The 27,738-nt window shown below is 34.7% G+C and overlaps 3 protein-coding genes across 3 annotated transcripts; 1 reads left to right on the forward strand and 2 right to left on the reverse strand.

Moving 5' to 3' along the window:
- Window positions 1-1,054: 1,054 nt before the first annotated feature.
- Window positions 1,055-5,669, reverse strand: LOC132312316 (probable protein phosphatase 2C 66). The gene is made up of 5 exons (XM_059810644.1): window positions 5,104-5,669; window positions 4,603-4,965; window positions 2,870-2,987; window positions 2,530-2,753; window positions 1,055-2,144 (listed from the first exon to the last, which is right to left on the reverse strand). The coding sequence occupies exons 1-5, from the start codon at window positions 5,395-5,397 to the stop codon at window positions 1,596-1,598; spliced, it is 1,548 nt and encodes a 515-aa protein (XP_059666627.1). The 5' UTR covers window positions 5,398-5,669; the 3' UTR covers window positions 1,055-1,595.
- Window positions 5,670-8,815: 3,146 nt separating this feature from the next.
- LOC132312318 (uncharacterized) lies at window positions 8,816-13,868 on the forward strand. The gene is made up of 3 exons (XM_059810645.1): window positions 8,816-9,600; window positions 11,049-11,294; window positions 13,702-13,868. Exons 1-3 carry the CDS (start codon window positions 8,818-8,820, stop codon window positions 13,831-13,833), a joined length of 1,161 nt encoding a protein of 386 aa, XP_059666628.1. The 5' UTR covers window positions 8,816-8,817; the 3' UTR covers window positions 13,834-13,868.
- Window positions 13,869-15,553: 1,685 nt separating this feature from the next.
- LOC132312319 (cold-responsive protein kinase 1-like) lies at window positions 15,554-24,732 on the reverse strand. The gene is made up of 7 exons (XM_059810646.1): window positions 24,425-24,732; window positions 21,254-21,413; window positions 20,956-21,071; window positions 20,613-20,823; window positions 19,912-20,149; window positions 17,064-17,214; window positions 15,554-15,971 (listed from the first exon to the last, which is right to left on the reverse strand). Exons 2-7 carry the CDS (start codon window positions 21,324-21,326, stop codon window positions 15,621-15,623), a joined length of 1,140 nt encoding a protein of 379 aa, XP_059666629.1. The 5' UTR covers window positions 21,327-21,413; window positions 24,425-24,732; the 3' UTR covers window positions 15,554-15,620.
- Window positions 24,733-27,738: the final 3,006 nt, after the last annotated feature.

Raw genomic sequence — 27,738 nt, forward strand, 5'->3', positions numbered from 1 at the left:
CTTCAATCAAATAATAGCACTTTTGTAAAAATCATTTAATTTATTCTTCTTTTTGTGAGGTTGGGGTTTTCCAAAGGAAACAGACATTTTATATATGTCCTTTCCTCTGCATTTTGGAGTGCAAGCATAAAAAAGCTGCACTTGAAATTTTCTTCATCACATGTATTTCATGACTTGACATGCCCAAGGTCCACCCTTTGCCATATTGAGAATCTTCTTTTGTTATTCAGGCCCTTCAGGAGTTGCTTTAACTAGATTTCAGTAGTTTGCCAGCAAATATAATTGTAAATTACTTTTCCAAATAACTAATAAATAAAAACTGCTATAGAATGTTGGTCTGTTAGTTAAGGATGTATTGGCAGAGGCAGATTAAATAAATACAAACTTAATATTAAAATTATTACCACAAAATGAAACCACTGTCAAACCAGAAATCTTTTACCATTATGCCAAACAAATTTAAATAAAATGATACATACAACTAGTTGTTCTAAACTAGTGGTTTTACATTTTCTCAATTCTGTCCAAGAAGAATATGGAAGGACAGTATCTGAAAGATTCTTCTTCTAGCAAGAGGCTTAGCAGTAACACATGTTTTTAAGTTCCAAGAAAAAGCAACACACACAAACACAAACATATATATACATATCTATATATGTATGTATGAACTTTTGAGAATCATTGGTTCAAATAATTTTTCACATTTCCCAACAAGGAATAAGAGAAACAGAGAGTGAGCCCACTTCATTTTATGATCACATACTACTGTCTTGTAAGTTTTGACAAAAAACAACAATAGGCAAGCTTTTGCTTTCAAGGCTAGATACACACACTTGGGTAGGTCAAGATGTGATTACATATCCTATAAATGATTAGGATGAGTTCAAGACCAGACCCAGCCCAAACTCAATCCAAGATCTTAGGCCCAACTCAACCCACCCAATCATCATCAGTTCATAGTTATAGTAGTAGTTGATTTTAATTGAATCCCTAATTTAAATTTTGTTCACTGAACAAACTACAAAGGACCATCAAAGCTAAATATGCAAGGAAATGATGCAACACAGTCAAAGATCAAATCATATTATCTGTTATATAGATGTATTATCCTGTCACTCTTTTGCATATACTAATTTTCAGAGCAAAATATGCAAGACAAAGTTGAGAATCAAAGCACATTATCACGAACATATGTACATAGTACATACATAGATATGATCCATCCTCCTACAAAGTATCACTATCAAAATCTGTAATTGTAACTTTCAGCAAAACTTACAAAATTCAGTTGATGTTCTATCCATTCTGGTATGCTGATATTGTAGGCATTGCATGTTACCATTCCATATGCATCAGGCAACTTGAAACTTACAGAGACCCCATCTGGTGATTTTTTTTAGTACACACCACGTATATAAGCATTAGTTTGACACTTCCATCTGCTTCTGGCAACTTGAAATCTACACTCTTATAGCTCTGAGTTGAACTCGTGCAATCTTTTTTTTGTGGAATAAAATTGTGCACTTGCGCAATCTTTGATCATATGAAACAATTCTATTTGGTTTTGTGTAAAGTCGAGACAGCCCTCGGACTTTTCATAACCATTTCCTCCAACTGGCTGATCTTTTGTCTCCAAAGAGGAGCCTGGGAATACTTAGCAGGCTATTGACCCTGGTAATACCTTCAAGAGCTGACCATTCATTGTCCTCAGCTGTTGAAAGGCACTCCGCAAGGCTCCTCTTAGAGTGGCTCAGGCTTCTCTTGGGAAGCTTTTCCTCAGTTGACTCAGAAACAAGCACAATCTCACCAGTCTCTCTTAAAGTACCGGAATGATCAAGAACAGAAGGTTGTGATGCTAAAACATCACCAGTGTCTAACCTCTTGGTGTCCCCATCGGTTTCACAGATCCTTTGTACCACCTCTTTTGGACCCTTAGTCAGATCATTCTCTGCCTGCTCAAAGTCAGTTGCAAAACCATGTTCCAGAAATAGGCATACAGCAGCACAGTCATCAATCTTGGATGTGGGGTATTTAAGCATCCATGCTCTGGTAGCACAGTCAACAAGAGCTCTGGCTGCTGTTACGCAATCAGGGGCTGAGGCCACAATATCTACAGCTTCCTTGTTGGAGAGAACATCCCAAATCTGTGACAAATGATGTGAGATTTTAGAACACGAATATAGGTTGACTGAATGCAACCTAAGACATGGTGATTGGCAGCTCTGCCTTTCTAGTCTTCTACCCACATAAAATAGATCAATGATCTCGGCTTAAATTAAGACTTTTGCATTGTGGCATTAAAAAAAAATTATATTTCAAGTGGCGGCACAAAAAAAATGAAAACCACCATGGAAAAGCAGTAAACAAACCATATATAAGAAAGCCTGCCCACCACAAATTGTCACCCAGATAATGAAGAGACGACACCGTATTTCAAATTAAAGGTAGAAGGTTTTTGCAAGTATAGTAAAACATGGAATAATAAAAATTTCTTGAAAGTATACTAAACATGGAATAAGATAAGAATACCCCATCGGTAGCAAGAATAATGAACTCGTCTCTTTCCGTGAGGTGACGGTAATAAACATCTGGCACAGAAATTAAACCAAAATCCTTTAGACAGAAATCCCCAAAAGCTCTAGCCATTGCCAAACCTGGTGAATCACTATTAGGCAGCCATACACGTGGAACCTCCGGCTCATCTTGCAAAGCAAAGACCCTTCCCTTGCATTGCTGGATCCTAGCGGCTTCCCCTAAATAGAAATGGCAAGCGTTTAAGTTCTGTGGATATCCAAAGCATAGTCTTTCTGACAAACAGTTTAGAGTATGTGTTTATATGTGCATGAGAGAGAGAGAGAGAGAGAGAGACTTGGAAGATTGGGTTTCAAGTCAATGGTCAATTGTACAGCAACCAAAGAGTTCTCTTTATCCCTTGTTGCCAGTACTGCTCTTGAGTCACCAACATTTCCAATTATAAGATCCTGACCCTGAAGAGCATGGACGTGAATCAATAACTTAATGCAAGATGATCCAATTATCACTTGGGATATAGAGCTTCAACAAATCAGTACAAAACACAGCATGAAACTGCTACATATTTTAATGTGTAGACTAAATGATAGATTCAATGATCTTATGTAATGAAGCCAGCCTTAGTTAAGTTGCATATCACTAAGTCAAACACTCATATTGAGTTATCACAAAACACATTTCAATTATAGAAACCTCATCCTGCTCACTAAGGATTTAACTTAAGCTTTGTGTCACGAATGCGTAGACATGTTCTATCCCGCATCAGGTGTGTATGTCCTTATGGGTGTGGAAGAACCTATTGTGACAATGGTATCAAAGCCAATCCAAAGGTAATATAATGTGAGTTGGGGGGGAAATTGTGCAGGTCTCACTGTAGGTGTGGTTCTCCCTTGTAAGGGCACAATGGTCTAGCCAGGAAGCCTAATACCGACGCATAGATGTGTTTTGTCCCACATCGGGTGTTTATTTGGTAATCTTGAGCTTCATAAAATGGCTGTGGGTCCCCAATAGTGACTAGTCCTTTTGAGTGTGGAATCGGCCCATCGTGTCATTTAGCTCCCATAAACTTATGGACAACACACAAAAGAGATAATGTCTAGTCTTTTGCCATTCTAGATAACTTGCCAACTAGACTCCTATATCAACAACGGAAATTTCACAATTTAATATGTCAATGAAATACTTTGGCCAAAAAGTTGACATTGCATCACTAAACTTGTAAATATCATGTTTTGAGAGGGAAAAAGAATCCACCATTGATTTGAAATTGATAAATAACATTAATGAATTGAGAAAGGACTACAAAGGAAAGATAAAACTCCTTAATCCATTAAAATGATTATATACTATTTTGTAAGGTAATAAATAGGAAATTGCAGAGAAACTGATTAAAAAGTGGGAGAGTTATAAACAAACGCACAGAGATTTAACATTCTTAAACAAAGATGGGATTGAATAGAAAAGAAGAAGAGAAAACTACCGAAAGAATTCCATATTCATAAAATAAGGAGAGAAATTTGAGAGAATTTCTATATACAAGATATACAAAATGACAAAGGCCAAAACTTATGAACATAAGCTGGCAACTACCCCATTTGCTTAAAAAATCATAGTTTAGAAAAATAACTAGAATACCTATCAAACGGTAACGAAAGACACAAGACACGTCTGAAATGGATGACTTTATTCATGTGTAGACAATGTTTTCAGAAGACTTCCCAATTTCATAAATTTCTAAAAGTTTGACTTTGCAAAAGCATACAGCCCACATTCCTACATTTGTCAAACTTGTGCAAATGTGTTACTCATTAAATTCCTTTCTTTTTTCTTTTTTTCCTTTTCTGTTTCTTTCTTATCTCAATTTATCTATCTACACACAAGCAGGTTCAACTTAACATTTCTAAAAGATTTACAGATGCTCTGTATGATATCTCTCTCCAACTCTCAGTAATCCCTTTGCTCTTTTCTTGCTTTTGTGTCCTCTTTCTAATGATTGCTCAATGTGTACCAAAACAATGACATCAAAAACTCAAGTAGAAATTGATTTAGTAATACTGCAAGAAAATATACCTGCTTTACCAAAGTAACAGCAGTTGATCCACTGCAGAAACAATCAATTACTGGGTGCAAGTTTAATTCCTCATCCATTAACTCGAAAGCCTTCAAAATTGACTGCTTCAATGGTACATATCTCTCAGGGAGCCTCTCTTTCTCTTCAACCTCCAACGAATCCGCGCATTCCTCCAATTCTGTGCTTCTATTTGTGGTTCCATTCTCACTCCGACAGCTTGGATCGCCATTGGAATTAGCTTCCCACTGATTGCAAAGAAGAACAGGAAGAGAATCTCGAACTCTCCTTGCAACCATATGACCATAAGGACCATGACCATCAAATACTCCGCAAAAGACCGTATCACTTCTTGAACTATAATTCTATGGTAGAAAGTAGAAACATTCCAAGCAATTCATCAAAACTGAACCAATACAGAGCAACACAACATATCATACGTTTAGGTATGAAAATGAAATGTGCAGAACAATGCCACTGATATAATTAATTCAGCAACTTACCTCCCAAACGATCATGGCATCTTGATTGGTTCCTTTCTTGCCCTGCTGCGTATACAAGCTCGCGATGCTACTGCAGCCGTTCCCAAACAGCCTTCCCGGGATTTGATGGAGAGCCACCGCCGTCACCGACGCTCGGCCGCCGGCGCCGCCACCACCACCAAACTTGCTAATGAAGGAGGTGAAATCACCGGAGTGTCTCGTCTTCTTGAGTGTTGTATCTATGCTCGTGCTTTTGTGCTTCTTCCAACTATCTTCTTTGTGAGTGCGTCTTACTGAGGAATAGCAAATACCCATTTGACTATTTTCAATATCTTCGTGTTCTAAGCGATCGGAATAACTTCTTCTTCTTCCTCCTCACTCTCTCCACCCAAATCAGAAGAGATTCAAATACTCTCTGCTATTTCACTCCAGAGATCAATAAATGGTGATAGGAGATTAATAGTGGAGAGAGAAGGAAGATCAGATTGAAATTCATCACGAGCAAAACCCTAAAATATTGAACTTGAAAATTTAAAAATGTCTGACAGAGCAATATAGAGAGGAGAGCAAGAATCAGCTGATGATGTTGAGTACGCATGGTGGATTTATATTATTATTTTAATAAATTTAGTTTTAAAAAAAACAAAATTATTTTTAAACGAAACAGTGTTTTAGTTAGAGGTCGTTATGCAATATTACTTATCTATTTAAAATTTTAAATCAGGTACAGTGATACATTCGAAGATTTGCAGTGAATTTTTTAAATTAAATAATTTTTATTAATTATTTACGTAAAATATAAGTGGATGGGATCGATAATTAATTAAAAACAGTAATACTAACAATTCATTACAATAAATAAAAATTATTTTTCTTAAATCAGTAAGTGTTGGATTCTTATGAACCATTTAAGTTTTTTTGAGTACTAAGAGTAATGAAATCTTTTATAATGGTATTAAAGTCAAAATTAATTCAGGCACAACTAAGGACTAATTGAATTTTAACTTCTCATTGAATCATAATGTCACAACATTACTCATATCTATGAGGAAAATAATGCAAAATCTCGTGAATATCATTATCACAAATTTGTACTAATAGAATTCGAAAGTGTCCATAATCAATATATATATATTATTTGGTCAGACACAGAAAAATATTAAGAAGAGAAAAGTGAATTTTTAATGGTCATTGTCTCATTTCTCAGATAATTAATGGTCATTGTCTAATTTCAAATTTCTTAAAGAAAAAGGAAAATTTTGACCAGATAAGAATGGGAATGGACAAAAGGTGGACACGGTGTCCTCTAAAGGAGTTGGCAAAAGCATTAAAGGCATTGGACCACAGGACCTTCATCATTAGCCAAAATCTGAACTCAAATATTCTCTAAAAATGCAACTTTTGTAGTTTGCCTACTTAGGCTACTAACTAGTACGCAGTCAAACGCTAGATTAGACTTACCATTTCACTTTAATTTGGTTTGGTCTAAAGATGAAATGGCGATATTCACGGTAACGAATTCAGATAAAATTAATATAAATTAATTAAATTCATACATTATACTTGTAAATTGGTAAATTTTTTAACTTATGTACGAGTTTGAAAAAAAAAATAAGATCGATTACATTACATCTCGCCAATACAAACTCGAATTCTTACATTGTACTTGTGACTTCGGCCAATATCACCCACGTACTTTGAAACACATATTGAATCAAAATTGGTTTATGATCAAAATGATTTGAAATGCCCTAAGGTGGCCAGAAAGGGAGGCAAAAAAGACACACACATTGACACAACAATCATATATCAACTTCCTTGTTTAAAATGATATATATTATAACATCTTTTAGCTTATTAATCAAAATAAATAATTTTAAAAAAAAAATATTGAAACTTCCTTTTCTAGCCAGATGATTAACTAGTTGTAAAATATGGCCCCACCCTGGAGACATTGTCTCACCTATAACCACCGAATCTCATAAAGAAAGTTATTATCAAATGACATGTATAATGAGAGACCACCAACACCCAATTAATAAACAAATGGACTGTGACTAAGCAACTGCACTAAGAAGCCACATTAACCAATTAATTTTTATTTATTTATTTATTTTTGTGAACTAAACAATTAGTATGAGAAAATAATATATATATATATATATATACAATGGTCAGTTGGTATGTCTGCCCTTTTGATTTCCTTATCATAATATGGGAGGTCATTTGATTTCGTTGTCATAACAAGGGACACCAAATAGTAAAATCAGGTATATACCATTTGAAACATTTTCTTACTTAAGGGACCAAGATATATTTCTCTTCCTCATTTGATTATTTTATTTTTTCCCGAAATTACTAATTGATTTAATCTGTAATTTTACCAAACTTCAATTGAGTGATCTGTAATTTTACCAAATTCCAATCCTTGACTTAGATTTAGAAAATTCAAACCTAATCAGTTTTGGTAAACGCTCTAGAAAGAAAATGTAAACTTCAAAAGATATTTTGGACAATTTTTAACCTATTATTCCGTGTGGTTTTTTCTTTTTGAATTATATATCTATCAAATTTTCCTATTAGGCCAATTGAGATTATTAAAAAGAAATTCAATACTGCCCCCACATATAATTTTTTGGAGACCCTGATGATAGTAAAATGTAAATAAAATAAGTACTTGTAGTAGCGTGGTAGGTAAATTACAGGGACTTTCATTGTGTATTACTAGTAAAAAATTACACTAACCTCCCTATCAAAATAGTTTGTCCTGGGATAGCTCTCAAAAAAGTTGTAATTTTGCTAATATGTTCTCACATTTACATATATTTTACATTTTTTACTAGAAATAATGAAAGTAGATTACACTAACAAGAAAACAAAACTGAAACAAAAGAGAGAGCATAATTAGAATAGACGAGTACTATAGACTTGTAATAATTTCACAAAATAAAAAATAATCGTCTCTCTTGTCTCCAATTAAAAATAATAATAGAGAATAAAGATATGGTATATTGTATTGATGTAAGAAATATGTAATACAAGAGAATGAGGTTTTTATAGGAGAGATCATGCTTGGAGATCAAGTTATTGTCATATAAAATAATGCTATATATGGTAATAAGGGTAGATGATGGTTAACCCTAATCTAACACGCCCAAACTCTATTATACATCTCAAAAACCACTCCAAACGGAGAAAATCATTTTGTCATCCCTTATCTTGGCTATTATCCAAAGGAAAATGTGATTAAGATCATGGTTATTCATGGGTGATGAGTGTAATTTTAAACACATAGGCTCTTATTTTGACCAAAAAAGTCGGTGTAAATTACTGTAATCCAATAAATTAGGCTTAGATTAGCAAAAGTAATGACAATTAAAATACGCTAGTGGGACACTATGGCTAAAATGATGATTGAGACAATTTGAGAATTAAGTTAACATGAGAAAAAAAAGAAACTTGAGTGATATATAGAGAATTAAAAGAATGAATATAGAGAAAATTAAACACACAGTTCTTGTCATGAGAGTTTTAGTGCGGGACGCTATTCATTTGTTTCATAATTGAGTTTATATTTATTTATTTATTAAAAAATATAATACTAAGTTTTTTTTAATAATGACAAGCCTTAAAATTTATAAAAAAGTTATTTAAAAAGATTTTTAAGAGTTTAATAAATTTATTTAAAAAAAAAAAAAAAAAATTTCATACACAGACCCATTCCATTACATTACAATGCGCCCGCAACTGCGACCTAATTTATTATATACATCTCTGTATAGAGCGGGAGAGATGAAGCTGAGCTTCACACTTTCATCATTTTCCTCCATATTTTCGCCCATCTTCCTTCGCGCCAAACCGGGTCGACCCATCTCCTCTTCATCGATTTCGTGTCCACCCACTTCGCTAAAACCTCAAACACCACTCTTTCTCAGACCACCCACCTCTTCAGCAACCCTATCAGACCTCAGAAAATGGCGAGACTGGGCCAAAACCCTAGCCTTCTCTGTCGGTTCCACATGCTTGGAGTCAGACAACGGCCCAGAAACCGAGCTACTGTACAGAGAACTCAACTGGCTCATACAAGATGCAATGGAAAATCCCAAACCACTGTTGACCCAATTGGGTTTTCTAGATAACTACAATGATGGCATGTTATTGGCACTAAGAGCAGATTTGGAAGAGCTTTATGATTTGTGGAAACAGAGGATTGAAGAGAGGAGGCCATTTCAATACATAGTTGGGTGTGAGCATTGGAGGGACTTGGTGTTGAGTGTTCAAGAAGGGGTTTTGATCCCAAGGCCTGAGACTGAATTGGTTGTTGATTTGGTGGATAGTGTGATTAAGAACAATGGTGGGTTGAGAGAGGGGTTGTGGGCTGATTTGGGGACTGGAACTGGGGCAATTGCTATTGGGATTGGGAGGATTTTGGGGACTTGTGGGAGGGTAATTGCAACTGATTTAAGCCCGGTTGCGATCGCAGTGGCGTCTTATAATGTGCAGAGGTATAATTTGCAGGTTAGTGATTTTAAAGTCTATTCCAAATCATTGGTTTTATTTTTTCGTTTACGTAGATTGAACTTGTTAATGGTGAGGAATAATTAGCTTTTGTATGAAATTGATCAAATGCTGTAGTTAGTGGAAGTTTATCTATCATTAGGTTTTGTCATTCATCTAAAGAAGTTTTGAGTAGCATTATAAATATGAATGTGTATGAATATTATATTGAACTATTTAATTTATGTGGTGTTTTCAGTTACTTCAAATCTGTTTCAACTTTCCCTTTACAATTCCATCACCATAGAAATAGGGTTTCCAACTGGCTTTTGAGTATAATTGTGAAAGATTCTTGCTTGTGAGACTTAAACATCAAATTTTATAATAGAATTGGGTATACAATCCAAAATTGATAATAAAGCTACCAAAAATCAAAAGAAAATGGATCAAAGAGGAGGTAGGTTGTGTCAAGTATAGAAGATGAGAATATATAAAAGCAAGAAGATGAAACAAAAGAAAAAGGAAAGTTTAAACCATCCATACACATTAAAGACTTGGCAAAAGGAGCTAAGGTGGCATTTTTGGGCTTTCACAATGGTTGATTTGAGCCTTCATGATAATTTACATTTTATGACTTTACACATATGTCAGAATTCCAACTTAAACACTAACACAATAATGAAACAACCATATTTTATCTTGTCATATGATAAAATCACAAGAACTGCCGTAAAAAAGGTGCTATGATTTTTATGTGGCTGTTTCCCAATTTATAGTTTTTTTTGTTGGGATTAGTAAGAGTTTTAAGAGTGTAGTTGCGTCCTTGATCTGAAGGTCTTCTTGTGTCATGAATGCTTTGGATTCCACAAAAGACTACCATCAATAATAGATCTGATAAAAGTCGTCCAGGAGAGTGGACCTGTTGTCCAAGTGATGACTGCAAGCCTGCAATCTCAAACGTGTAAGGTCTGCTTGATAGAAAGCTGCAAGTTTCTAATCACTATAGTGTGTAGATGAGTGATATTGAAAATTATTAAAAGCATTAGACAGATATGCTCATAGAAAATGATGCTTTGGTATCATTTCTTAATTGGAAACTGCATTAATGAAGGAGTCACACAAAAATGTTTGTACCCCTGTAGGATCTACGGTTTCTGAACTGGATATTTTGAAATTGAGAACTGGATATTTTGATATTTTGAAACTGCATGATATTGAATGGTTTAATACCATCTGGATGAGATGGTGAAATTGAGAAATGGATTTCTTGCACAAGGAAAAACTTGTAGCTCCTCCCCATGTCTTATGCTGTCATGCTCATAATAATATGGCATGAAAATGGTGTTTAATTGTTCTTCCCCACGATTCGTCTTCTCCCTTATTTTCCCCTTTATAATTTTCATGTTTTCTGTATCATAATCTTAAATTGTTCTGTCTATCTTAATCTTCTGTTTTAACTTGTATATTAGAATAAAGTTGAGATAAAGCAAGGATCTTGGTTTAAACCATTGAAGGATGTTCAAGGAGAGCTTGTAGGCCTTGTGAGCAATCCACCATATATACCTAGTGAACATATCAGCGGTCTACAAGCCGAAGTTGCTCAACATGAACCAAGACTTGCATTAGATGGTGGTGCAAATGGCATGGATGATCTTCTTCATCTTTGTAATAGTGCCGCTTCAATGTTGAAACCAGGCGGATTTTTTGCTTTTGAGGTACCAAGCTCCCTTCTTCTCAAGTTAGAATGGGTCTTTTCTTCGAAATTTATGCTGTTTACATCACAAAATCTATTTTAATTAGTTCTTTTTATATTCCTTCACACGTGATCTTCTAGCTGTAGGTCGATGGTTTGGTCACTTCTTTTGACCAGGAATATGCATTGATACTCATTTGATAGGCTTTGATGGCTTAGTGATGCATGCATCTTGAGCAATGGAGACAACTGGTTGACATCATGATAACCCATTTTAGAAGATGACTGTTAAGGGTGCATCTTTTTTTTATGGAACCTGATTCTTGGCTAATGTTTAAGAATTTCACTTGTTAATGTCTGTCCTATTTTGGCTCTCTCTGTGGGTATAGTTATGGTTAGCCCACACCAGTAGGAACCTTTTGATTAAATCTGTGCGACTAAGATTACCTCTTTTCTCATGTGTGTGTGGCTGGATTCTAGGGCTGGACTACAGAACCAGGGGTAGCCCTCCCTCATCCCATAAACCCCTTTACCTAGGTGAAGGCAAGATTCGGCCCCACGTGTCTTTTACGTCTACCTAGACCTGTACTAACCAAACTAAGGATCCTCTTAACCCCCAAGATTTAACTTTTGAATAGTACATAGGGTTTTAGTGTCATACTCTCCATGTGGGTTTTTATCGTCATTATCAAGCATCCTAGTTAATTTAGTCTGAATACGGTTTCAAATATTAGCCAAACAATATGACGACATTTTTGTTAATATTAGGGAGATAATATCTTGGAACATGGTTTTGAATGTTTGTTTCAATGATAGAAGAAACATTATCTGAAAGTCGTGATTCTATATTTTTTTCATTGGCAAGAAACACAACTCACACACCCACTCCACGCACACTTTTTGCCTACACCCGAGCTCGAACCCCTCCCTGCCTCTTTGAGGATGGGGAGGTTATACCATTGGGCTAGATGCCCGTTGGTGAAGTCATGATTCTTTTGATTGTACAAGTACATGATAAGATGCATAACATCATCCATGATCATTGTGAAATGTGGGTTTGGTCTGTGCTAATAATCGTATTAAAATCCATTTAATGATCTAGATTATAAATGGTCACACACCTAGGTATTGCAAACTTTTGTTCCCTATGGTTGACCTAGGGGTTTGACAAGAATATCGTTGCACCTTGGCTATTAAGATTTATTCAGTACTTCGATACTTCCATTTTAAATTTATTACTTTTGTTTATTTAAATTTATAGGGTCCATTGCTTAGTATAGAGGTAAAAGCTTGGGCTATAAAGTGTGGGAATGCAGATTGGAGTATCAGAGTAATCACTTTGGGCAAAATAGTACCAATGATTAGGGTCTCCTATTACTTCCCTCTTCACACTGTGTAGGCGCATTGGTTGGATCAATATTAATTATTGGTTTATGTTTAACCTACCATGGGGGGATAACGAAGTCTTCTTAAGTTGTCTTTAAATTGTCACATGAAATGAACATAGTAACTTAATGACTGGTGATATTGCATTTAAGATTATATGTGTTGATGACACATAATTAATAATCCAATTGTTAGGATTTTAAGATCTTTTGAAATTTTTATATATAACTCATCTCTTTGAGAGGAAGGTTGGTAGTTTGGAAGAACACCCTGTGGTGGTCTCTCTCTCCCTCCCTCCCTCCCTCCTAATATGAGTTGTAGAAACATATTTTCTATAGAACCCGGCCTTCACCAATATATATGTGTGTGTGTTTCTAATTTCAGATTATGCTCTCTTAGAGAATGTGAAGTGTTTTCTAGTTAGAATTAAGTACTGCATGTTGGACTCCATCAGATGCAAATGGTTTCTCTCTCTCTATATATATGGATGAATCCATTTTAATTGTTTGCAGATCAAGTTAAAAGTTCCTAAAAGAATAATAAGTGCTGGCTTTATAACTCTACTAAATGCTGAAAATCATGATTCAGTGGCCCCTCTATCAAGAGCATTTGATAACACATAAGTAAGAACTACTTTAAGAAAAAAATTCTACTCAAAAAGTCAGAATTTTAAGTAAAAAAGAATTTGACGTTTTGTTGAATGCATTACACACGAAGAGGAGGGCATTTCTCAATTTTACTTTATACCGAAATCTTACCTTCAATTCTCAAATCTGCAAATTCATTAGTCTAAAGTATTCAACAACTAGAATTTTTTATTTGAAATTTCCAATTTTATTAAATGAAGACCAAATGATATTTCATCCAGAGCTTAAGAACTACAAGTTTAAAAGTGATTGACGTTTGGCATTGGATAATAATTTTAGGACCAGCAAATGTTGACTAAAAGGGTTTATTGTTAAGAGTATTACTTTGTCTTGCTGTTCTCCATGAGTGTGAGATGCATGGATTTAATTATGAATTCCTTTTCCTTCTTGCTACAGACAAATGGTGAAAAGCAGGGCAAGTTTCTTGTGGATTACATGAAAAATGGAACTGACGGCAGCTTCTGTGATTTAAACATTGTATCAGATTTTGCTGGTATCCAGCGGTTTGTTACCGGATTCAGAAAATAGTACGAAAATAGAATAAAATTTTATTTTTACCTTGATATTTTTCTGTCTCACAAATTTTCTGGCAATCAAACCAACCCAAGGTTTGATAATGCAAGTCCCAACAAGGCATTCGTATTTAGTCCCGTTCATATTATACTCACATGTAATCTGTAGGAATTTTCATTTTTCTTTCTATTACAACTTCGTAGTTCAGGAACAGTATCAAATCGGGGAAGGTTGATCTTTTCATCAATGTACATGAACAGCATAAACTCAGTTCTATTCTCTCCAGTCATCATATTTAACATCTCTATAAGACCACAACAAAACTGACATCCACAACAGAGGAAATGCTGCAAGAAGATATCTGAAGTCATCTCACCATGGTGAGATCCTAGATTGCTTTTCACATTTCTTTTTGGGTTACAACTAATTTCAGTTCTGTCAATCATGAAGATCTTTGCCACTGTTTCATCCCCTTCCTCTGATGCAATTTTGAAGGGACTCTAGAATTTTCTTCGTTTGTAAGTTTCACAAAATGAGCCAGAGGCCAGAGCTGCTTCATTCATCATTTGACTCATTTCAGCGTCCAAATCCACGGATTTCTGATTGAGTTTGGATCTCAGTTTTCTCCTCCATTTCGTTCATGTTTACGTGAAAGCCGGGGCAAACGAGCTTATGGTGCAGAAGCAATTGCCTGTATTGAACAATTTTGAACTCATAAAATGGAATTGAATGTCCAAGGAACAATGGCACAAGGAAAAATCAGCTGTTAAATAAGTTCAGGTCCTGGTGGGAGTTTAGAGATCTCCTTATATGGAAACATTAAAGCTCACATTTACAGAGAAAAGGTGGTCCAAACTGGTTGGATGATTTGGATCTCAGGATGCATGGTGTTTGGCTCCTAACAATATCTAAAGCTTTACCACATTTGTTTTCCCAGGATTCATGATGTTCAGCTTAATTCATGTATACCCTCCGCGATGCATCTTTGTTTTTAATTTTCCTTATTAGTGTGTGTGTGTGAGAGAGAGAGAGAGAGAGGGAGAGATTAGGATTCCACTAGTTATATAAAATTAATTATACCATATTTAGTGTCATTCATCCACTGGTTAAAGATTGGGTTATTCCTTTTTTTCCTTTTCGTGTGTGTGTCTCTCGTATGAGTGCCATTTGAGCAAAGGCCAATTAATAACTCGGTTCCGATCTGAGTGCAACCTTACATGCCCAAATCTTAATCCTAGACTAAGCATTTTTTAATAAAAATAAATAAGTAAAGAGTTTGGAGTGGGGTTAAAAGTTGGGATTAGGTCGAGAATTTTTTATTTTCTGTATTACTTGAGTTGATTCTTCAACCCATTACACAGGAAAAAAAATACAAATTTAAAAAACTTTAATATTATATTATTTTTTGTCACAGATGTCAAATTTTCATTCAACCACATCAGTCGGGAAAACACAAAACTCGAGTATGGCACTCAAGTATTGTCCTTTTCCACGGGCCTGGGTTTGATTTAAAAAGAGAGGGAAAAGTTACTTTTATTTGGTGCCTGAAACACCGCTTGATGACCAGAATTTCAATTAAAACTTCCAATATGGTAAAAGGAGAGAGAAAATGAGAGATAAGTGAGTTGGTTGAAATTCTCTTCTATAGTGAACCATGTGCATATACAAGGAGTACTTTGATCGAGTGTCTAGAGAAACATATCATTGTACAATTTCACACAGCCTAACAAGCCTCAAAAAAAAAAAAAAAAAAAAAAAATTAAATTAAATTAAATTGCATCAACAAATATATCTCTGATATTTCAAATGGTCCGATCATATACAGCAGTAAAGGACATGGTTGCGCAAGTTGACGGTCCAGATGATATGTTGTAAGATGTGATGTCTGTATCAGGCATGGGTTTAGGGGTACTAATTTTGAAGTCCGTGAAATCAGAGATTAGGCTTGGCTTTGTTATCTTACTGTCATCGACACCCCTCTCACCTGTTAGCATCTTAACCACAGTTGACATAGATGGCCGAAGCTTCGGAATGTCTTGGGTGCAGAGAAGACTGATCTTTAAGAATCTGCAGGCCTCTTCAGCATCAAAATTCCCATTCAACGACGTGTCTATCAGCGCCACCAGTTCCCTTCGCTCGTAAAGTTTCCATGTCTGTGAAAAGTGTATCCACAATTGTAAATAGTGTCTAAGGGATTGAATGTAACACAACACTCAGAATCTCCACATTCAAAATCAGCACGAGATTATACACAGAACACAAGGTAATGGAAAACAAGGTATTAAAACATCATAAAGTTTGCACTATAATCATTCACACAGACAAGCTGCACAAAACAAGGGAAGCAATGGCTATAATATTTAGAGTATTTCTGATCACCCACGGCATCCAGCATATATTATTCTTATGAATTCTACTTGTAGCATTGGAAAGACCTATTAGCACTTGACAGACTATACCCGGTAAGATCCAATCAAATGATATGCAAAGTAAATTTTTATACCATGCAAAATCACAGTCTAAACTCCAGTGTAATACACAGAATAAAGGTGTGCCACAAGGGAGTGTGTGAACATTTTCGATAACTGTGTTTGAGCATCACCTATAGATTAACTCATTCAACGATTATTTAGTGTCATGAGGGGCATATTTCATAAAATGATGTGGGAATAAAACAATTTCCAGGATTCCAGATGAAATCACTTCAGCCCAGAAGCAGACCAAGAGATATGTACATGCTCAAGAATTAATTATTTGTGTTCAAATATTAAGGATTAGTATATGTACCAGTTTACCAATATTTTATGTGCATTACATCTGAATAGCAATTAGCATATACTCACACAAGTTCCTTCTATAACTTCAATGTCAAACAAAAAGAAATGCAACTTTGTACCAAGGAATTATCGTCCAGGGTTCTTCAAATGATAAACAGAAGAAACCAAGCCATACTCTCTCTGAATTTTTTATAATACCCCACTGTATAATTTTGTTGTTCAAGTTTGCCCCCTCAAAAAATTTTCAGGGTGAGTGCATGCCTTATTTTTGTACGCTTTCAGATTTTCCATTAGTATTTACATCTTGACTCCTCCATAACTTATAATAATGTAAGTTTTTCAAGTGAGGAAGAGTATGAGAAGCGGATTCATGGATCAATGACATCCACTTGCATCACTGATACATGCAGTCACTCTTTCATGAAAAAAAAGATCATCTATGCTTGTGGTAGACTAAAATCTCCCTACCCTTTCAAGAAGATATTGCTCTTCAACAGGTAGCCGTGCGTTTGTGTTGCATCTCCCACTGACTATTTCCGCAAGGAGAACGCCAAAACTGTAAATATCTGCTTTACGTGTCACCTGCCCTCTTATTGCATACTCTGGTGCCAAATAACCTCTGAAACAAAAGGAACGTGAATATAAGGTCATAACAGATGGTGTGCAACCCAAAAAGAAAAAACATACAGAAGATAAGAGTAAGAGAGAGATTTTGGGAACTTGATGATCAGAATGTTTTCCTATTAAATAATATTCATGCTTAGTTTGATAGGAAGCATTTCACTATATCCTAGCGTGCTCAAATGCAGATCCATGCTTATTTCCTCATCCCATTGTTGGGATACCTTCTGAGGAAAGTGAAGAAAATTCAAGGACTGAAGCAACTCAATTTGATAAAGTGAAATCAACATAGTCACAACAAGAGTAAGCTAATAATGGGATTTTCTATATAAACACACATCAACAAAATCATCAAAAAAGGAACTGTCTAGTAAATCATAGTCAACTGAAAAAAAATAAACTTTTTAAGTGGTCAAGGAAAGATCAAAAGTGGAATTATTAAGACAGTTCGTTCAATTTTTAATTATTTTTTAAAAAAAAAAAAAAAAATTCATTACCAGACATCAAATATGGGACTGCAGATTACTTGATCCTAAATTTACAACTTGTTAGGTATAAAGCTGATGCTGGAATCTTCTCTGACAAAAAAAAAAAAAAAAAATCAATGTTAATTGTAAACGTGTCACTTGCCTGTTGGATCATTATTATATGCCAATCGAAGATGAAAAGCCACATTCCCGTTCTTGAATGTTGTTTGGGCTAATTAATTAAATATATTTAGTTCAGTAAATGACTTACAAGGCCAAGGTTCGGGTGGTAATTATTAGTCAAGATGGCCTTAAATTGTTCCTAATTAATTATTTAATTTAAATGAAAACAGGATATTTTAAATTATTAAAAACTTGCATAACTTGGAGATTGATCCAAGGTTTATGTAGAACAATCAAAGGATACAAGGCCTCCACCAGACCAACAAGACTGGCCTAGTCAAAGTCACTCCAGAGAGCATCGGTCAAGGTTGCTCTAGTTTGTATCCGATTAGTCCACCCTTTAGTCCTAAGTCCTAATTCTGTTCAACATACGGCTGGAATTCAATCTTTTTTTTACTTGGAAACTGATTTCTAAAGTTTCCTAAATTGTTCTAGACTATTCAAGTCCATAACATGGACCTAGAGCATTCTAGAGCACGGGAATATGAGAAAATAATAAGAATTCGAAGAATATTAAGGGATTTGTGTACTTGCATAATAGAACTTGTTTTCAACAACGACCAAATTCTAAGCACATTCTTTGTTGTGTGCTTGCTCTATTTTCATCGTGTGTGAGATCTGGTGATTACCCAATTGTCAGGTCGACAATTTGGTCATAGATGTATTAAGCAGCGACTGGAGCAATTCAAGTTTGTGAAATCGGGGGGTGATTGTAACTTGCAATTTGTCAGTGCTCGACTAGGTCCCATGGTTATCACCTTTGGGGTTTCCCATGTAAAAAATGTGTTTGCCTTGGTTTGTGTTTTCTTGTTAATCAATTTTCTGCCTCATTGCATAATTTATGTGATTATTTTTAATTGGGCATAACATTAGATTGGACCTACTTCTAGATTTTTCAATTGGTATCAGAGTGGGTTCACTCAAGTAAACGAGTAAAATTATGATTTGTTTTTAAAATGTGGAATGGATTCACTGAATCAAGAGGGCATTTCTACCACTAAATTGGAAAGTAAGAACTACGTTAATTTTCTGACACGTATTGCATCTATGACTGAGTCCTCAAGTCCATTGTCTGTTAAATCAAATCAAAGATTCCCCCAAGTCTTATGAGTGTAAGTTTGATGTAGCTTTTTGGATTGTTTACATCCTTTAATGTGAATGGTTTGTTCGAAGTCTAATATTGAAAAAGACAACTAAAAGTTGACAGAAAAACCTAAGATTGTTAAGTGTTGTTGCGACAAACAGCGCAAACCAAGAAACAATCATGAAACACACAAAAACAAGCACCAGACAAGACACAAATATTTACATGGTTCGACACAAGTTTTGCCTAATCCACGGTGAAGATCCGGTGAAAGATTTCACTATGCAAAAATCAGGAGATTACAAGTTTAAGCCTCCAAACCCTAGTTCTCGCTCTCACTCTCTTTCCTGTGATTTTCAATTCTCTCTCTTTTTGGGTAAAAACAGGGTTGGGCCGAAACAAAATCCAGGCCAAAACATCACAAGCATGAATGTGATAACTTTAAACAAGAGACAGAAAATTTCCTGAGTTTGGCTGAAATAGTTGAAAGTTGAAAAAGGTTCCATCCTAGATCTGGAAACTAAAATAAATGAGATTAATAATTTCAAGGAGTCTTGAGATTAAGGATGAAAAAATTAAAATCTAAATTGCATCAATGAAAAGAGACTGTCAACTGCTTTACCAATGAAACTGAGAAACTGGACGATCTTTTAGGGATTATTGATAGACATGCCCAAATTTGTGTGTCCGCTTATTAATTGAATATTTTCTTGATTCCATTGTTTATGAGGTAGAGTTTTTTAAATTGGGCACAGAATTAGATTGGCCCTGTTCAACCTACTCAAGGTCCTGGTGATCCAGTTACACCTCGTCTTTCGATTTTTCACGATCCATTTCATACAAGCCAGTCTGGTGCACTGCTGCAATGAACTTTGTATAGCTAATGCTTTCAAGAACACATTCAACATAAAATGTGTGGTCGTATGAATAATTGAGTGGGGGGCAATATTTTTGGACTTACATTGTTCCAGCAACACGCGTACTAACATGAGTCATGTCAGGTGCGATGAGCTTTGCCATACCAAAATCTGAAATTTTGGCTGTCAAGTCTTTGTCAAGGAGAATATTGCTTGCTTTGATGTCTCGGTGAATAATATGTGGTCGCACTCCCTCATGAAGAAAGGCAAGTCCACGTGCAACCCCAATGCAAATATGAGTCCGTCTTCGCCAACTAAACTGGATGCTCCTGTGACCCCCACCTGAGAGCCAAAAGAATTTAAACCATTTCTTCCATTTACTTTAACAGAGAATAAATTCACAATGCCTGTCTTTGTTTTTGATTGAAATTATACGCGTACATGAAACTACAATGTCCTTAAGTTAATTTGGAAAAATAAAATAAATTTTTTTGCTAGAAGTTATAAATAAAGCATGAAATTTGCAGCAACTCTGTAAACTAAAAACATCTGATTACAAAAAATGGTACACCTTCCCGTCGAAATTTAATAAGGCCATTACCAATTCCTGTTGCATTATATTAAATAATATAATTTTCCTTCACAATTGGAACAAATTGTCAAATTTCCTATATGCCCAACTCAAGGATTGTTGGAGCTCCTCATCTCCATTTCTATATTGGAATTACATCCCGCCAAAGCACAGGCTCACCAAAACATTAGACACATAAGGACTTCCAAAACAAAAACAAAAGTTTGGAATTACCAAGAAGCGTTTGCGCGAGACTGTTATTTTCAAGGAAGTTGTACACCAAAATTCTATGACTTCCTTCAGCACAGCAGCCATAGAGCTTTACTAAGTTTTCATGCTCTATATCTGATATTACTTTAATCTCTGTCAAGAACTCCCGCACTCCTTGTCTTGATTCAGCTGAAAGAACCTTTATAGCAGCAATCTTCCCATTTTTAAGCATTCCCTAACCATCCACAAATTGTGGTTTTTAAAACAGTATCAGTGTTTAGACTTTTGAAGAAAACAGCTAATTTACCATTTTATGATCTGATGACAAAGTAAGAATTATTATCATAGACAGTGTATGTGAAGTTACCTTGTAGACAGAACCAAAACCACCCTCCCCAATTTTATTGGTGGGACTAAAATCATCAGTGGCGATTCTTAGCTCTTTGTAGGTGTACAGCTTAACGTTGTGGATGCCTGAAAGCTCTGCTCAGGATTCAACTTGGTCAGGAGATTATGGAATATTGGCAACACATAGATTGAGAGATTAATGATGTATGGATAACTTTTTCAAGCACATGACCAGGTCATTTGGATTATCTAATAAGAACAGAAATAATATAATTTTTCAACATTCCATGTCCATCTGTAGCAGTGTGAGAGTATACCTTCATCAAGTTCAGTAGGCGGATTAGTTGATGAATCCAACCTCCTTCTGAATATGAAAGAGAAACAATTCATAACTGAATGATACACCAATGACCAGCCTTTTTACGGAATTCTTTTGATAAATGTTTGTGATGAAAATCAAAGTCAGAACCTGCCAAACTGAACCATTGGAAGCGTGTTATTCCAAATACATCATTTTATGCAATTGGAAGATAATTTTCAATTGAAAATTATATTTCAAACTTTTAAGTAAAATTTCATTTGTGCAAAAGTGGGGCTTGCTTCCAGAAATTCACAAAAAATGAGACCAAATCCTAACATCAAAAGCAAGGAACCCTGAAGATATAAACTATTGCAACACTGAAGATGATTTCCTATCTCCGATATGAATATGTCACATGTTTGGACAATGTCATCATGTAAAACTTAGTCCACCACTAATTTCTTTAGAAAATGCAAAATGAAACTTCGCACTGAACTACTCCCTCTTAGTTCCTGCTAATATTGCTAATAGGAGATGTTAACATAAAACAATATGCTTAGTTGCACATGAAGCGAAACATATAATTGCCCATCATATCAACTTTATTACAAGGCTGGAAACAAATTTGGTATACTATTTCATGAAAGGACGAACAGGAAAATTCATTGTATGTGACAAAAGGCCTTGTAAATAAATCTAAATTTCAGTTAATAACTTACAACCTGATTAGACTGTTGGTGTCAATAAGATTAACTAGACAAGTTCTAATTTAGTTTTTTTGAAACATTATCAAAGAATATTTTTTGCTACATACTTATCCTATAGAAAACAAACAAGAAACAATAAGTTCAGGTCCTCCTTAGATATAGCATCTGGTGTAGTGCATGATTGACAGATGCATTTATGTCATTTTTCCAAAGATGTTGCATGAATAGGGAGTCATCAAACATACCTAAGCTTAAGTCCACATGATATTGATGCTGATGTATTGTTTTTCCACCTTTACATAAACAGTACTCACCGGTCAACAAGCCAGTGATGTAAGATTGTAGGCTATTGCACCGTGTTGCATACAGGTGCAACCTATACTCTTTATTCACTCCTGGTTTTCATTTTGGATTTTAGAAACTTCCAGCATACTGTATTTCTTACCGCATGTTTGTTGAGTAATTTTCTGTACTAGCTAATCAGTTATTATGTATCGGATAATTGTTGGAATCACAAATGCATGTTTAAACAATGATTTCTCATCTGAATTATCAGATAAAATAAGGTTTATGGTCAAATTTACCATGTTGTAAGCCATATTTGACAACTTTCAGTTATTTACAAAAAATAAAAAATGGGCATTAACACATTAACAATGCGAAAACATTCTATGTAAGAATCACCTATTTACTTTCTACAACTCCCTACTTCTTATGTTAAAAAAGAAAATACAATAATAATAATAAAAAAAAGAATAGCCCAGTGCACAAGGCTCCTGCCATGTGGGGCTACATGACCTTCCCGCTGCGCCAAGGCCTGCCTCTTCCCTACTTGTGTAGTAACCAAATTGCCCTTTTTTTTTTTTCGTCAAGGAAGATCACAGGGCTAGCCCAATGCATAAGGCTCCCGTCATTGCAAGATTTGGGAAAGGTTAGATGTATGCAGCCTTATCTCCGCATGTGGAGAGACTGTTTCCCGTTAACATATAAACAGATTGTAGAAAGTCCATCCTTTTATGAATGCAAAAAAATTGGACTCTTTATTTATGGGACGTGTTTGGAAAGCTCTACAAAAAACTTGAAGTTCGGCAGGCACTCCATGATGAGCTAAGGAAAATAGAACCTAGGTTGTATTAAACTTGTATTGAAACAGTCATATGAATCGCTGCATTGCTTTTCCTAATCTGAAGTTGATTATTTCTACTTTATGAAAGGTCATTCTGGGAAATGCATTTTCAAACTTGAGAGATGGGAAGGTAGTTGCCATTGACACCTACTATGGTCCACCAACAAAGGCTTTTATCTTTAGTTGGGTTTTCATTTTGAGTTAGGAAAGTGGTCAAAAGTGGGATCTTTCTGTACAATGTCTCTTCTTCTTATTGGTTCCCATGGTTATTTGGGTTCTTTTCATTTGTTCTTTTATGGGCTTGTGAAGATATCAGGTCAATCAGAAGAAGAGATTATTAGTGGTTTCAGCAAGTTGCAGAAAATAAGAGGTTGAATTCTCTCTTTAGGTGAACCATGTATGTTTCTGCTCTCTTGTTTTATATTTGTCAGTTGTGTTCTTTATTTTTTTAATCACTTTAATTTATTTGCACAGCAAGTTTTGGACTTTCAAGTAATTACCAACATTTAATTATAATCATTGGGAATAAGGGTTCTAATAATAGGAATTTGAGTAACAAGCTTTTGCATGTAGCAGTGTCACTAAAATAGTTCCAACAAAAACAAGTAGGATATCATTCATGTATCATATTCCTATAGAAATTTTCCTGCAAGTGAAAGCTAGAGATGCCCCCTCTCATACAATAAACTAATATTTAAAGCTGTGCCACTGAATTTAAGGAAAATGAATGACTAATTAACGGGATTCTGACTCTAAACCTATTATTTTCATAATTATCAAGTATCAGAAACCACAAATACAAGCAAAATAGAAGCTCCACAACAGTTAACTCAATTTCCGGAAGAAAAAAAGGTAAAAAAAAAAAAAAAAAACCAACTATAACAGTTATTTACTCGCATTAGATTCATGAATCTGTATCGGACTCATCTTACAATCTATAAACAGAAAACCACAACTTTTTATCCCAATATCTATATATGTTTAAATATCACAACCCGGTATCAGAAACCACAAACTTAAGCAAAATCAAAGCTCAATATCGGTTTACTCACATTGAAGTCAGGAATCTGCCTATGTTAAATAACATCTTTAAATATCAAAAAATTATTAATCCAAAATCAGAAATCACAAAGCACAAGCAAAATCGAAGCCCACTAGCAGTTTACTCACATTGAAGTCATGAATCTGCACCAGACTCATCTTACAATCAAAAAATATAAATCAAAACAGAACACCCACAAAAATTTTAAGCCAATACCTATATATGCTTAAACATCATCACATAATCATTGACCCACAGAGTGACAGAAGGCAGGACAACTAAAATTACAAGAAACCCAGATGTGAAAATTACCTCAGATATTGAGAGAGAGAAGCAGAGGAGCGTTTGGAGAGAAGGAATGCGCAGGTTAAGAGAAATTGAGGGATGCGCAGGATAAGAGGGAGAGGGAGAGAGAGAGAGAGGGTTCTTGAATCTTAAAAAGGTTTTTCCAAAGTCCATGAAATGATCCCTACGTCCTTTGAATTTTCTCTCTCCACAGACACGCACACATGTGCCCGTACTATATATATATATATATATACATAATTTGACTGGTACTTGGAGGTTAGAGCTGACGAGAGTGGCGCGTAAACGTTATGAGCGGGTAAAGCTGATAGGTCCCTTCGCGTCCGATAGTTGGATGGCAATAAGAGGAAAATGAAGTACTCCGTACTATTATATTTTTAAAACTGAAAGATAAGGGCACATCTGGTATTTTATAATTAATTTTGCTTAGATAACTAAACTTGGGCTTTCGACTTTGTTAAACAAATTATTTTTTATATTGATTTTCATGAACCATAGACTTCTACATTAGTTTACTTTTCAATGTAAATAAATGACCGTGTTTCCATTTGTAGTTGTATCAAAATAATTGTCCCAATTGGAATGTCAATATAATATTATTATATTTTATTATATTTCTATTTTATCCTTCTTACATTAAATTTATAAAAATAATTAAATATAAAACATCATCTTACTGAATCTTGATAATTCATTTACTACGGTACAGTAAAAAATAAATATTAAAGTTACATCATAAAAAGTTGGGATTCCAAAAAGAGACAATTAAAATGGGACATTAGGAGCAATTTCACATGAAATAAATGTAATTCAATCTATATTATACCACAAACTGTAATTATTTCAAAAAAATATATATATATAATCTAAATAGTAACATAAGTAATACCTAAATTATAATCAATCTTTTTATGTGTCAAGAAATATCTAATATCCTTTGTCTAGTTTTTTCATTATAAACTATAGTGGATAGGAAGACCGCAACTACTAATGATGTAAAGGATAGATTTTTGTAATGTTGTGGCCCGAACTTGGTATCGGGTCCGTTGAATGAGGAAAACTTTTTTTATTCGGCTTTTGCTTGCCGGTTGTATATCCTAATTAGTAATCTCTTGTAGCCCGATATAGAAGGGCACTTAGGATTTGGAATGGAGAGAAAAAAAGTGCGAGGGAGATAGGGTTTAAGGAGCTGAAACTTATAATCTCCTATTTTTTGCATAGTGAATTTTTGTGAAATTTTCACCGTGGTTATAGGCTTTACCAAACCACGCTAAATCTTTGTAATTTTTATGTGTGGTGCAATTATTTTTTAATTGTGTTTTTTGATTTGTTCTTAGGTTCATAATGCATAATACAAAAGTTATATTATCACCCCTATTTGTAGTTTGATGTAATTGAGGAGTCATTTAATCAATGTATTTAAGTGATCTCTTTCATAAGTTAGAGGGTTTTGATTGAACAAGTTTATATCTTCTCTTTTATCGTATCTCTCTCTCTCTCTCTCTCTCTCTCTAAATCAGTAAGTCTCTTTTCTCACTATTGTCAAGGGAGGAACTAGTAATGGGCTAACATGGGCTATAGCCCAGGTTCAATTGAAAAAAAAAAAATTAGTACTATTATTTTTATAAGTCCATATACTACTCTCTTTTTTTCCTATCAGCGCAGCCTAATCCATTGGATTTCTATAAATAAAAAGAGTTATAAAATTTATAAAGACTAAGCCTTAAATATAAGCAAACCCACAAACCACGGACAAATTAATCACAAAATAAACCATAATAAAACATAACAGGGCCTAGCCCAATAAATAAAACACATTGTTAGTCTACGGAAAAGACCTAAACTCTTCCTGTGTAAGGCGGGTGGATGGATATCATGGATTATTATTTTGTTAGGGGGGGCTTTGTTGATGATTTTTTTCTTGTTAAATTGGGTAAATTACTATATAATGTATTGATAACTAGTCAGGGGCGAAGCACATAGGTCTGACTTTCTAATGTGAATTTATTGATAAAGAACATATATATCTTGTATTCTTGTAAATGTTTGTTTTAATACTTATATGAAACAGACTTCAGTAGATTCTTGACTTTGAAAATACGTTAGAATTTGGAAATATAAATGTGTTAAAAGGTTGTAGATTATTGGGTCTAATTAAATGACTAATGCATGAAAATTTTGTATTTAGAGTATGAATGACACACTAAGTAATCATGGATTTAATTATTTTTAGCCTCCCTTATTTTGCAATCCTAACTCCGCTGACTATTGGTGAATCATTTTAATAGAACATCAAGTGCTCTTTGTATACTATTTTGGCAAAGGGTAAATGTGGCAATCTTGTGGATGGTTTCGCGATTCTACTTTGTTTGGATGTGGAGAAGAAAAGTGTTATATATGTAAGTGATGCTAACTCCAAATGGTATAAGCTCTTTTGGAGTAAAATCCAAGAACAAATTAAATTATACGGCATGGGCAATTGTACGAAAGTAGGACAATCTCGTGGCTCCAAGATAGGTTTGTTAAAACGACAAGAGGCTTGTATTTATTGTGAGTGGGGCCCTCTATTTTGCTTTAACTAGGGTCCTCCGATTTCCAAATGAGTCCGGTCATGGTTCTTTTTTTTTTATAAAACACTTTATCTTCTTTCTCTTAGAGGGCAACATCGATCCCTGCAACGAATCTTGAGGGTTCAGCTATGAAGCACGGACACTCCTCCCAGAGATCCCGTACTAGTGTCAGACACTTTTCGGACACCGACACCCGTGTCCGAGGCTCGGACACGTGTTCGACACTTTTGTGAAGTGTCCAGAAATTATTTTTTATTGGACACTGCTCGGACACGGGGTGGACACGCGGGGGGACACGGCGGGGTATATTTTGTAATTTTTTTAAAGATAGGACACGACGGGGTATATTTTGTAATTTTTTTTTAAAAGATAAATGGGGTACCTCATGTAATTTACTAATTTTAAAAGTTTAAAAGTAAAATTTTGAAAAAAAAAAACTACTACAGACAATAGAGTATTACACAGAAATTTTATTTTCTCTCACTTCCTCTCTTAGTCTCTCCTCTTCTTCAATTATCTCTCTACATGAACAAGACATTTTTTTTTTTTTTAGTTACATGAACAATACTTTGTGAAAGATTGAGAGTATATATGTTTATTCATGTACATATTTAGCTCTTTATAGCTATGTCTTTTCTGCACATCTTTTTTTAGAATTTGGATCAATTTTATTTTTCATTTATTTTCTGTTTTGTCTTGTCTATGTTTTTCTTATAACAGAGATGAAATTATTGAAATTGGTCCTGTTAT

This window comes from Cornus florida, unplaced genomic scaffold, assembly GCF_030987335.1.
Source record: "Cornus florida cultivar Cherokee Brave unplaced genomic scaffold, ASM3098733v1 CherokeeBrave_3.0.0_Hap2_Chr06, whole genome shotgun sequence".
In the NCBI taxonomy this organism is placed as follows: domain Eukaryota; kingdom Viridiplantae; phylum Streptophyta; class Magnoliopsida; order Cornales; family Cornaceae; genus Cornus; species Cornus florida.

Bases quoted from the DNA above. Each gene is read 5' to 3' on its own strand.
- LOC132312316 (XM_059810644.1), bottom strand. From the start codon at position 5,397: ATGGGTATTTGCTATTCCTCAGTAAGACGCACTCACAAAGAAGATAGT. The intron at 4,966-5,103 runs GTAAGTTGCTGA...TTTCTACCATAG, and splicing joins ATGCCATGATCGTTTGGGAG to AATTATAGTTCAAGAAGTGA. The intron at 2,988-4,602 runs GTATATTTTCTT...CATGCTCTTCAG, and splicing joins CTGTTACTTTGGTAAAGCAG to GGTCAGGATCTTATAATTGG.
- LOC132312318 (XM_059810645.1), top strand. From the start codon at position 8,818: ATGCGCCCGCAACTGCGACCTAATTTATTATATACATCTCTGTATAGA. The intron at 9,601-11,048 runs GTTAGTGATTTT...CTTGTATATTAG, and splicing joins TGCAGAGGTATAATTTGCAG to AATAAAGTTGAGATAAAGCA. The intron at 11,295-13,701 runs GTACCAAGCTCC...TTCTTGCTACAG, and splicing joins GCGGATTTTTTGCTTTTGAG to ACAAATGGTGAAAAGCAGGG.
- LOC132312319 (XM_059810646.1), bottom strand. From the start codon at position 21,326: ATGAATTGTTTCTCTTTCATATTCAGAAGGAGGTTGGATTCATCAACT. The intron at 20,824-20,955 runs GTAACTTCACAT...GTGGATGGTTAG, and splicing joins GTTTTGGTTCTGTCTACAAG to GGAATGCTTAAAAATGGGAA. The intron at 15,972-17,063 runs GTAGGGAGATTT...CACTTTTCACAG, and splicing joins AGCAATATCTTCTTGAAAGG to ACATGGAAACTTTACGAGCG.